Below are 12482 nucleotides of genomic sequence, written 5' to 3'. Positions count from 1 at the left end.
CTTTGCAAAGGTTAACGAAACATAATTTTAATTTTGTTTGTATTCATGCTTTACTGTATCTTAATTACCCCAATCATAATAAGCAAATTTACCCCTGCTGAAAATCAAAATTATTGGTGGATATGTTTGGTAACTGATAATTTGTAAAAACCAAACAAATTTAATAACAAGCAACGCAATAAGAGAATATGTTCATAAAAGTTTGGGTACCAGCAAAATATACAGTCCCTCCCCTAACATTTTTAAAAATAAAAAAGTTGTTTTACCTGTCTGTTATTTGTGAATTTGATAGGTTGATATTTTCCATTTGTTAACATAACAAGTTCTACGGATGGACGTCTACCGTTCGTTGAGAGAATAGGAAGTTTCACCTTAATTATATATTTGTTATTACATTTTTTAGGGGCGTAGCTACTCTTTAACTCTCGTTGTCTGTAAATCCATATTAAAACAGCTACAGACTTTTGAAATTTCTTGTAGAGTTTCTTTTCAACAGCGATAATTTTTCTCTGAACTACTTTAGTCTGTAGGTCTATAATGCTATGGGGGAATAAAATATAAATATAGCAAGTGAGATTGACTATTCTATGAAAGATGGTCGTAACCAATAAGAAGCATTATAACTTACTTTGTCCAACTGTTCAGCCTAACCTCACAGAGGAAATGAGATAGGTTAGTAGTTTTCTATATCTAGTTAATTCTATAATTTTTTGTGAATATTTCCCTTTTCCCAAATTTGATAATATTTGACTTACCTTAACAACACCAGGTGTGCCCTGAGGTCTGCTAGGAGATCCTTTACCACCAGGTTTACCTCCAGAGAGTCGTGGTACCCCCTGTCCAGGTTTAGAATTCGGTAAATTGTTTCTGTAATTTCATTTCATCAAAAATCTGTTCTATAGATCTTCGTCTAGATGTCAAAATCAAAGGTGTATAGACGTTAAATTACAAATATTGCTGCTAAATAAGAATATCTAATTAATTTCACAGATAGATTTCAAACAGCCACAACTTGTTTTAATGCAAAACTTAACTCCCTGCAAAGTTGATACATTATAGGTCGTGCAATCAAAATATATGTTATTTGTTATATCATACCTTGAGTAAATAAATCTAAGGGACAGTTCAGGAATCATAAGAATACAATGGACAAACTAATCTTTATAAACTGGATTTGTGAGATTAAATGCCTAGCGAAAGGTAGAGATGGAACACGCATGTTCTTGTACTTCTTGATAGCAGAATCGTGGCTGGCTAGATTCTCCTAAAAAATCAAATGAAATCGGTGCAAGTAAAATAATTTTTATATTGATACATTAATTTAACTTTAGAATCTCTAGGTACCATATAGTTATATCATTTTTAAAAACTTTACAATGCACATAGGGGCAACAAGGGGCAACAATTCACCACCCCCAAATCAAGTTTTAAACATTCTATGAGTATTATCATATCCAATGTACATCAGTTTTCAAAGGAATCGTAAAAATACGCTTTTTAAGTAAGCATTCTAATGCATGGAAGTCAAGAAATGCAAAAATTTTCTTACAGAAAAAGGCATACTTTTTGTGTTTCACCAACAATTTTAAAAGTATTATAAAATCTCTTAGAATTAACGTAATTAGACAAAATAACTTCTGACGAGTCATGTATTACATACATTTTGACAGTATAAAAGAAAAAAACACAAATTGAAGAAATTAGTCCTAAATAATTCTAGTTGAAGTCAAGATTTTAGTTTTTATTTGTTTGTTTTAAAATCAACATTTAAGTAGACAGTATCAGGAAACATGTTTTCACCGGGTGCCACTGGCTAAAAAAACGATATTTGATTACCCAAAGACATATTTTAATCACCAGTACTGGTTTCATTTACCCCCCTGCGCCCCCGTAGGGGTTTTTAGCCCGTTTTCTGAACGTGGGTGCACGAAAAGCTTGTAAGAAAAGGCGTTTAAATGCGCTTTTAAAGTCAAAACTTAAGATATAATTCAAATAAATAAAAGACACAAAAACATAGACATATTGGGAAATATTTATTCTGACTTAGAATTAAAGTTAATAATAAATATTGTCAAGTTCTATTGCACTAAATGATGGGGGGGAGGGGGGGGGGGGGGGCTAAACCTAAATCTAAACCTCTTTATGTTTGATGTTTTAATGTAACTAAATAATCGTTTCTATAGATTATTACAAATATCAGGGATCTAAAGGGATAAGACAAAGGTCAATAAATTGTTGTACATCCCCAATGATAATACACAAAACTACCCCTTGTGTAGATTAAAGTTAGTAGTTTAAACGTTTGAACACACAACTGTAAAACTTTGGGGACTAGTGTTATAAACAGCCCAATGTCCCCTACCTCACTGTGGAAAGGTAAAAATAATATGCAAATAACATGAGGTTCTTATAATCATTCTAAATTAGAATTAGCAAGTAGTCTTCTGTCTGTCTATTGGTAATGCTTTGTTTTTAAACTAGCGGCTTCGCCCCTAGCCTGTAGGGGCTTTGTCCCAAGAGTTAATAAAAAAAATTAAGTACCTCTGGTACTGCCACCACCACAACATTTTAAATTAACTGCCTAAAAAAGATTGGGGGTGGGGCATTTTATTTTTTGGTGGGTTGGGGATGTCCCATGCCCCAAGAAAATAACCTTAAACCACCAGAGGACCAGTAGGTATATTCCCTGAAGAGTAGAATCCGATCGGTTCAGTGGTTACCGAGATCTTAAGGGACGGACAGACAGACAGACGGAAGAACGGACAGACATAATTCTACTTTGTATTATAGATTATGTAGTTACAGGGTATTCATGTTTAAAGTCAGCAGTTTTATTTAGAAAGGGAGGGTACTGTTAATTACACTAGTCCCCAAACTTCAAAGTTTTATAATAACGTTTTTATATTCGTTAGCATAAGAACTTCAGGAAATTTAATTAATTTTTTATTGGTTGGTTCATTAAGATGAGTGTCAAAACTTTTCAACCACTAATTGTCATCTACAGACAAATAATTTTGTAATATAATTTATTAAATATGTATCAATATTGGGGATGCACATATTAATCCGTTATTGTTTTGTTCCTTAGATCCCTAGGTGTTAATATATAATACAAAGTAGCTTGATGTCTGTTTGTCTGTCCGCCCATCTCTTAAGATCTCGCTAACCACTAAACTGATTAGATTATACTCTTCAGGGAATATATCTACTGGTCCTGTGGTTGTTTAAAGATCTTTTTCAAAAATAAAAATCCCCCTAAATTTTTTCATATTTCTATAATTAGGGTCGGTCCATCCGTACGTCTGGTACAGTTAGCTATTTTACTTAACTTAAACAGGCTAGAATTGTCCTATCGTTCCAAACTTTTCATGCTGATTTCTACAACAGTAAGGTACGACTTAGAAAGCACAGCAACTCTATAATCGTTACCAGAAAGTCCGTACATCCATTTATAACAAGCTGATTTTTACTTTTTTGACAACAAATAATGGTTTTGAATGTTAAAAATATCCTATTCATCTGATTTTTTGAATACTGATTCCTATTTCAACGTCTATTGTTATAAGCGAAGCATCTCTATAATCAAGTTCTAAAAACGTCAGTATGTCCTTAAACAGTAACATGTATTTAATCAGTTTTAATTACAATTTTGTATAGACATGCATTAATATTCAGTTCTGACACTTCACAAGTGTTAATGTTCGTTTGTCCTTCCATTTCAGAGCTTCGCTTCTTTCATTGATGTTGTCATCCTTGTTTAATTACCTCTTGGGGCAAATCCCCTAGAGGCTAGGGGCGAAGCCGCTAGTGTACATATAAACAGTAAACAAGAATCATAATATCATTATAAATATAGATATTAGTTAATAAAAATTTATGTTAATCATGCCCACATTTATAATGGATTTATTAAACATAAAAATAAAGTGAAACTTGTAGCTTGCTAAAATAAGGATCCCCATCCACCCCCATTTACACCATCCCCTCCCCTCCTACTGAAATGAATTCCATGACCCCAAATTTGACACTTTGAACACTAAAATTGGACTACAATTAACCTAGTTACACTTTAAAGGGCCCAAAAAGCTAGTGATAGGGTAGCTGCGCTACTAAAAAATTCTCATATTGCTCTGATAACCAAAACCCCTAATTAGACATTTTAAAGCAAATGGATAGACAGATGGATAGATGGATGGATAGATAGAGGGATAGATTGATGGATGGATAAATTGATAGTTGATGGATAAAGAGATGAATAGTTGATGGATAGATAGATGGATCGATATATAGATGGATAGAGAGATGGATAGATAGATGGATAGATAGATGGATAGATAGATGGATAGATAGATGGATAGATAGATGGATAGATAGATGGATAGATAGATGGATAGATAGATGGATAGATAGATGGATATATAGATGGATAGATAGATGGATAGATAGATGGATAGATAGATGGATAGATAGATGGATAGATAGATGGATAGATAGATGGATAGATAGATGGATAGATAGATGGATAGATAGATGGATAGATAGATGGATAGATAGATGGATAGACAGATGGATAGATATATGGATAGATAGATGGATAGATTGATGGATAGATAGATGGATAGGGTAAGGGGGGGGCTATTTTTGGGAGGGGTTAATCTGGTAATTTTCTATCTACCTTCATAAAATGACCTTTATCTCCATGTTCCTTTCAAATGACAGAAAAAAACATAAAAGCAAATTTGTTTGTTGTTAAATTACCTACAAAAAAGTATAAAATGAAATTTTTGTGAGATGAATTTTAAGGGTACTAAATAATTAAATCCCCTTTTTGGTTGATTTGCCCCAATGTGCAATGTTAAAAGTTTTTTTTTATTAAATGATATATAATATTGGTAGTAATCATTCATAGTTATAAATCTACATCACATGAACTATGGTTGATCTAACAATTCTTCCGAAATAATCAACTCAAATGCAACCTTACCTTTAATTCTGTGTCTTTAGTTCCCTCTTTGACCCTAATAAGTGGATCCACGAGGTCAGCTTTGATTGCCTCCAGCTTGGCTCTGGAACTTGTCACCGTGTTGTGAGAGGTTAACCTTACAGCCCTGACAATTAAAATAGTTATTAAGATTGCCCTATAGACGGAGCTGTATAAATCGATCTACAACCATTTCTTTGTTCAACATTTAACAGCTACCCATTTCTTTGATGTAATTCGCACGAAACACCTATCTCCCTATTTTTAAAAACCTTTGGGACCCTATCCCTTATTTAACCTAAACAAGCATAGAAAAATATTTAAAAATGTTAAAATAAAACCCTCGAGCTCTGAGGAGGTGATGTGGTTGGACTACTCCGCCCCCTAAGCTCCTTGTATTATTACCTGAGAGGAGGTGGTGTGGCACGACTACTTCACCCTCCAAGCTCTGTATAAAATTACCTAAAAGGAGGTGGTATTGCTGGACTACTCCGCCCCCCTAGCTCTGTGTATAATTACCTGAGAGGAGGTGGGTTGGCAGGATTAATCCGCCACCTAAGCTCTGTGTATAATTACCTGAGAGGAGGTGGTGTGGCTGGACTACTCCGTCCCCCAAGCTCTGTGTAGATTCCCAGGGGATCGTCATCTAAGACTGTCCACTCTATTTCCGCAGCGCAGGGGGGTGTTACACATCTTTCTCTGTCGGGGTACTAAATATAATCAAATTAGTTTTCATAAAATTTTCAAATAAGGGTGATAAGGACTGTCAAAAATGTTCCCGTCAAAACACTTGAAATACAGTAATAGTTGTGTTAGGTATGAGCTGCATGCTCTGTTATCTGATGGACTAGAATTTACTCATTATCATCTAACTCTGGCCTTAGTTGGACTGGTGTGAGAATATGATCTGTTCTGTATAGGTACCTAAATGGACTCTTCTTATATATGATGATCAATGACCAAAGCAACTTCGTGTATTTTTATATGTTGTAGACCAGAGAACAAAATTGATTTAATTCGTGTTTTTATTTCTTATCTCTTTTATATTTTTATATAATATGTTCTAATTCCAGAAAGTGAAAAATATATCTTTGGGGTTTTGTTTACCATTGATATTTTATAAATGTATTTTAGAGAGCTTCACAATAGACTATATAAGTTTGAAGGAATTTTAATTAATATAATAGATTTGAAATCTGCATAAAATTTTAAGGTTTTTTTTTTATAAAATTCGTTTTTTATATAATTCTTTAGGTATTTAAAGGCGCAAATACGATTTAAGTTAATTAATTTTGACATCTGTGATTAGTGGATTGAAAACTATCTGCGCTCTGATTGGAGAAGCTTAAGTGTCGTACATCATTCAACCAATTAGAGCGCGGGTAGGTTTCAATCTAGCTTTCCTATTGGTCAAAATAAATTAACTTAAATCGTATTTGCGCCGTTAAATAAAGAATTAAATAAAAAACGAATTTAATAAAAAACCCTTAAAATTTTATGCAGATTTCAAATCTATTATATTAATTAAAATTCCTTCAAACTTATATAGTCTACTTCACAATGATCAGGTCCGGCTAGATAAATGATTTCACTGTGTGTGTGTGTGTACTTTTGGTGAGTCATCCGGTTTTTATTGAACCTTTTATTGAACTGGTGTCATACTTTGATCCACCTTAATTATGGAACCCAGTGACCTATCTTAAATCTGGGATTTAAAGAGACAATACAAATAACTAGAAATTAATTTATACACCCTATAACGAAATTTTAAATTAATAGTATTGGTGGAAAAGTTTAGACACTAAAGGTTTGTACAATCCAATAAAGATTAAATACAAACTTTAAATATAATTGAAGTATCTATTCTACCTTTTTCCTCTTCTTAGCTTCTTCTCTAAATGGTGTTGTACGTTGAATTATCTAAAATTAAAATCAAATATACGTAGGTAACAAATTTACACTTTTTGTAAACTAAAATTATTGGTAGAAAAGTCAGAAAACTGCTAGTTTGTTTCACACTGTCAAGAATAATTAAAGGTCCCCCAAAGTTTTCTATCAATTTGTCTCTATCTATCTATCTCCTTAGCTGTTTCAGTTTTTACATTACCTGTAGGGACAATGGTAGTCCCTGATCAAAGTCTGTAACCTCCTCTATCTCATCCCCTCCTCCCTCCTCATCTGAGCTTTGCCCGGACAACAGACCCTCGTGTTCAGCCACTTCCTTGTACCTAGAATAAATATTTCGTGAATAGGGTGGTATTGTGTAACTGTAAAGGGGTAGTTAAAAGAAATGCTTTTTTTTCTACACTATAATAAGTTAATAACAATGCATTTATGAAGAAATAAATGAAAGAAACTACATTACAAAGTTGTTATAAAAAAACTTAAAATTAAACTTTTGAAGGTGAAAATTTCCACACAACCCACTTCCCTTTAGTTACAGAACAAAACAAGTTTTACGCCACACAAATATCCTAAGTTACAATGATGTTAAATTGAATTAATTGACTGAATCACAGCTCCTGTACTTATGTAAGACGGTATTCTTTTGATTTATGATTGCTTGCCCTCCCCCATTATAATAAAATCATTTTGAGTAGAAATGTTCCAAATGAATTTACCTGACTGGAGCTTTTCTTGTTCGTTTGTCTGATCTTGTTTCTAGACTAGGCTTTGAGTGCCTGAAAATTCATATATTTAACATTATTCCACTAGCAGCAAATATTCTATCCAAGTTTTAGGTGTTTGTATGTCTAAAAGTCGATTGTAAATGTTGCATAATTCGTTCGATATCCAACAAGGAGGACAATCTCCAATGCAGATGTAACCAATACAATATTCGTTATTCCAGCTAGGCTGTTTGTTATATTTGCCCTTTTTAACGGCCGAAAAAGAAAAAACTGAATATCAATGCATGATTAAGGGGTACATTTCGAAGCATCATAGACAACTAATAATCAAATGTTGATTCCCAAAAACAGGTATTGAAAGCTCATACAGCTTTCTAGTTTATCAAATACTTGGTATGTATGTAATAATCAATAGTTTTTTCTCCTTCAAAAATTTTATTTTTCTTACCTTACAATTTCATAAGCCTCATTGTTAAGCTCCAGTGGACGTCGGACAAAGGTAAAGTTGTTCACAGACATGGTCTTGTGTTTGAACTCTTCAAAATATTTCTCCATGTCCACCTTGGACCGGCGTTTTCGGCGCGCTTCGCGGTTTCGACTTCCAAAATCTTCTCCAACCTGTAATTATCGTTTCAGTCAAATAAAATACACAGTAGAGCGATGTCTGTTCGACTGAAGCAGAAAATAACCACTGAACCGATAAGGCTGTACTTCTTATGGATTAATTCCACTGGTTATATTTTATGAAGGAGTTGTGACACCCTCTTCATAAAAATCCCCCTAAAAAAGATAATAAAGAGCTGCCCTTTTATAACCAGGACAAAGAAAAGAATTGCTTTTAACAGACCAATTAAATCAAGCAAATTGCTTAAAACAAGGCATCTGATAAAAACTAAACTAAATGTTGATTTGTTGATCATACCAGCAAAATACACACAAATATGATATTTTTGAATTGTTAAAAAAAAATTGTGAGCTTTGACGCAATAGTTATTATTTTATTTCTAAAAAATAGTTCGCGCATATTTTGACACAATTGTGTATGTTTCAACCAATGATAAACACTAACCTGCGGTGGCCAATAGAAAACATCAATTTGTTGGGGTCCACTTTTTACTGGTCGTACAACCACTTCACGAGTCCATCCAAAACTAAAAAAATAAAATAAAAAAGTGTTTAAAAGATGATCTTGGTTTTGTTTAAACTATAACCACATTGAAATAAAACAATTGTAGATACAGGGTGTCCCTCATAAACTGTTTTTTTTGAAACGCTTATTACTCCCTTAATATTTGAGCTATCTTAGTAAAATAAAAAGTATTTGGCAGCCTACTACTGACCATTTTATGGAGTAATGATGAAAAATCCACAAAATAAACAGGAAAAAATCTACGAGGTATTACATAAGAGGTTCATTTTATTGAATATAGACTAACCCACAAGAAAATATTTGCTTTGTGAACTTTAAGATTAGTTAGGGTCCAAACAGCTGGTCGCTCAGACTTTCTAAGCACAAAAATAGAACAGACTTGACATAAAATACCAGAAATTCTCAATAATCAAGAATCTGAAGTGTAATATAAGTAAACAATATGTAAAATTAGGCATAATATTGATCTTCTTTGTTAATTTTTCATGTGAGCTCGCTTTAAATGCACACAAGAACCTGAAATATACCAGATATTTTAATTAGACTACAATGCCAGTTCTTATAATGTCTGGAGTAAGTCTTTGTGGTCCACCGTTTGACCACCAGCTGCTTTTAAAGTTAACTAAGGCATATTTTTCTTGTGGATTAGTCTTATATTCACTAAAATCAGCATGTTATGTATTAACTTGTAGATTTTTTTCTGTTAACTTTGCGGATTTTTCATCACTATATCATTAAATGGTCAGTAGTAGGCTGCCAAACACTTTTTATTTTACTAAGATAGCTCAAATATTAAGGGAGTAAAAAGCGTTTTAAAAAAAACAGTTTACGAGGGACACCCTGTATGTATGTTTGAAATTAAGTTGTTTTTGATTGGCATTTAGTATTTAAAATATAAAGAAGTAACGTTTTTTTTGTATGTTCTAATGTAGCATACAATTTCGCTAACTTCTTAACCGATAAAGTTCTTAATTCTATGGAAGCTTTAGGCCATTTTTTGCTATTTCCAACAACTTCGAATACATAGAGCTCCTATATGTCAGGGGCATAGCGGCTAATGTTTAAAATGTTACTTACTTGAAAGGAACCAGAAAGTCGATATCAATTTTCCTGGCCGCGCCTACTCCAGGAGGCTTGCTGGGGTCACCCTGACAAAATATATCCGAAGTTAGTTTAGCTTTTTATTTTAGGGTAATAATAGCATTATCTATCTATAAGTATAATTTTAAGTGTTGGAGCGTGGGGGAGGGGTGTTTTACCCCACTAGCCCCTAGTAGAAAAATGCCTATATGAAATCTGTAGGTAGTGTTTTGTAAGTGGTAATGTAAAAAAAAATATCCATTAACAGATCAGCTCGATATCTTTAAATATAGCTCAAAACTTTTTTTTTTTTTGGGGGGGGGGGTTGTTTCAACCACATGAAATCTGTAAAGATTATTTAGCTTAATTACATAGGTATATTCAAAAAAAAAAAGTTTCATTAAAAAAATTAGCTCGATATTTTTTTATTTTCTTTAAGTGTTCTGTTCACTTCTCCACCTCCATAACAAAGTAAGTTCCAATAATTTACAGACAACCAACTATCAAAGCCCAAATGTACCTGTGCTGGTTTAGTTTCTGGTGAGTCTACAGTATCATCTTCTTTCTCAGCGTCTCCGTCTGATTCCTGTTCTCCCTCATCATCTGATATCAGCGAGATTTGTGTCGGTCTCTCGGTGGGCCGTTGCAACATCTAAACAAATATTAGAGTAAAACACAAGAGGGGGAAGGAGTTAAAAAACCTATCCTAATGACCTTGTGCCGACTGACTCTCAATAGTCTGGAATATTAACAAAGCCAAGTAGCAGAAAACAATTTGCTAGCAGACGAAAAAGGTCATTGGACAGGGGGAGAGGTAGTTATTTGTATTTGTCTTTTTTAAAATCTTAATTATGCATAGAAAATAAAACAATTAGGTATATAAAATGCTTTATATATTTGGAAAACATATTGTGGGGCATTTACGTTTCAAATATTTAAAAATGCCCTAAAAACCGGTTTTTCCAAAGGCCTTTTTTTCGAAGATTTATGGATATAAAGGTTGTGCAAAAAATGTGCACATTTTTAAAATGTAGATTGCGCGGCTTGTGTTAATAGTATAAAAACGTCATGCATACCGTTAGAATCGTCATAAGCTCTAGTTTTTCGATATATAAGAACAATTCCTGTGCTACGTATAGTATAGGAGCTACGTGGTAAAACTTTTCAACCTTTTTCTCACATTTTTCAACGTAGCTCAATAAGTACAAATAGCAAAAAAACGATACTTATATTTTTACAAACTAAAGCATATGACGATTCTAACGATATGCGTGAAATTTGTCTACTATTAATACACGCCGCGCCATTTGAATTTTAAAAATGTGCGTATTTTTTTCACAATCTTTAAATCCATAAATCTTCGAAAAAAGGGCCTTTGGAAAAAAACGGTTTTTAGGGCATAATTTGTTGAACTAATCATTTTTAAATATTTGAAACATAAATGCCCCACAATATGTTTTCCAAATATATAAAGTATTTTACATAATTGTTTTATTTTCTATGAATAGTTAAGAGTTTAAAAAAGACATTTCTCTTGAAACACCCTGTACATCTATACTATATCTAATCAACAAAAATCTAGTTTATTTTAACTTTTTATGTTCTATATTAATAAACTAGAATATGTATACCTATAAATAGCATTATAATAAAAGATAACTACTACCTACTAAATTACCTTTTCGCCCCTAGACGTGGGATATCAGGAAAATAGCCTAAAACCACTTTTAAAGCTTCATTTAAAAGTATAACCAACTACTATTAGCTTTTTTCGAGATATTTAGTTCCATACAAAAATTTATAATCGGTTTAGTGGTTAGCGAGATCTTAGCGAAGATATATAATCTAAGTAAATGTTTGTTTTTAAATTATAGCATAATCGAATATGCAATCAAATATTAGAGGGAATTTATCAACTGTTACAGTTTTGATCATGTGACAAATCAGAAGCTTCCTTTTTTACCATATTTTGATGTATTGTATTAAAGACTATATTTTAGAAATATCCACTTTTAAATAACTCAATGTTTAACTCAATTTATGGGTTTATTTTATGTTATTTCTATTGTATTTGTTTCTTAGAATAAGTTTTTAAGTAGATTGCTTGAATTCAAAAATATAATTTTGAGACATCTTGCGGTCATAAATTGAACTTTATCTAGGTCATATTTATGGTGTGATCACATCTTATCACTAAATTGTAAATAAGTAATAGAATGTCTGTCTGTAGGTAGGGTTCTCGCTTATCGCTATACCGTTATGGTTCTTCATTGATCCTGGGAAGGCTCAGAATTATTTTGGAGGAGGTTACCACCACCCAACCAATGGATATTACTTCTAGAAAAAAGCCCCCCCCCCCCTCCCTCCAACCAAAATAAAATGGAAAGTAGAGGGTCAACTTACCCCTCCACCCTGTCCCATCCCTGAAGTGGATAGCCGCTATTGTTATTTAGATAATAAATACCTTAGTTTTTTCTTGCTGTTTGTCATGGACTGACTTTCCTTCTAATAATGCCGATTCTTTTTCTTTTCTAAATAATAGAAGGATCAAATAATGACAATAAAGGAAGGGATCCATAGGCATGAGATAATGGTCGATAAAGGGGGGGGGGGGTTAATGCAACCATCTCGTAATAAATGA

General features: G+C 32.9%; 1 protein-coding gene across 7 annotated transcripts in view; it reads right to left on the bottom strand.

Moving 5' to 3' along the window:
• LOC145332715 (uncharacterized) overlaps positions 1 to 12482 on the bottom strand; it is a 30283-nt gene that overhangs the window by 10840 nt on the left and 6961 nt on the right. For all 7 annotated transcript variants that reach the window (XM_080177747.1, XM_080177749.1, XM_080177744.1 and 4 more), the window contains exons 11-23: positions 12306 to 12372; positions 10362 to 10493; positions 9839 to 9909; positions 8681 to 8762; positions 8060 to 8229; positions 7603 to 7662; positions 7089 to 7209; positions 6851 to 6901; positions 5558 to 5691; positions 4985 to 5108; positions 1191 to 1264; positions 756 to 867; positions 267 to 371 (exon numbers count right to left, since the gene is read on the bottom strand). In XM_080177747.1, coding sequence (XP_080033873.1) covers positions 267 to 371; positions 756 to 867; positions 1191 to 1264; positions 4985 to 5108; positions 5558 to 5691; positions 6851 to 6901; positions 7089 to 7209; positions 7603 to 7662; positions 8060 to 8229; positions 8681 to 8762; positions 9839 to 9909; positions 10362 to 10493; positions 12306 to 12372 — 1303 coding nt within the window. The remainder of the gene's footprint in view (positions 1 to 266; positions 372 to 755; positions 868 to 1190; positions 1265 to 4984; positions 5109 to 5557; positions 5692 to 6850; positions 6902 to 7088; positions 7210 to 7602; positions 7663 to 8059; positions 8230 to 8680; positions 8763 to 9838; positions 9910 to 10361; positions 10494 to 12305; positions 12373 to 12482) is intronic.

Source organism: Acartia tonsa, chromosome 11 (genome assembly GCF_053477335.1).
Source record: "Acartia tonsa isolate MP-2025a chromosome 11, ASM5347733v1, whole genome shotgun sequence".
Classification (NCBI taxonomy): domain Eukaryota; kingdom Metazoa; phylum Arthropoda; class Copepoda; order Calanoida; family Acartiidae; genus Acartia; species Acartia tonsa.
This window is presented reverse-complemented; position numbering and strand designations above follow the sequence as displayed.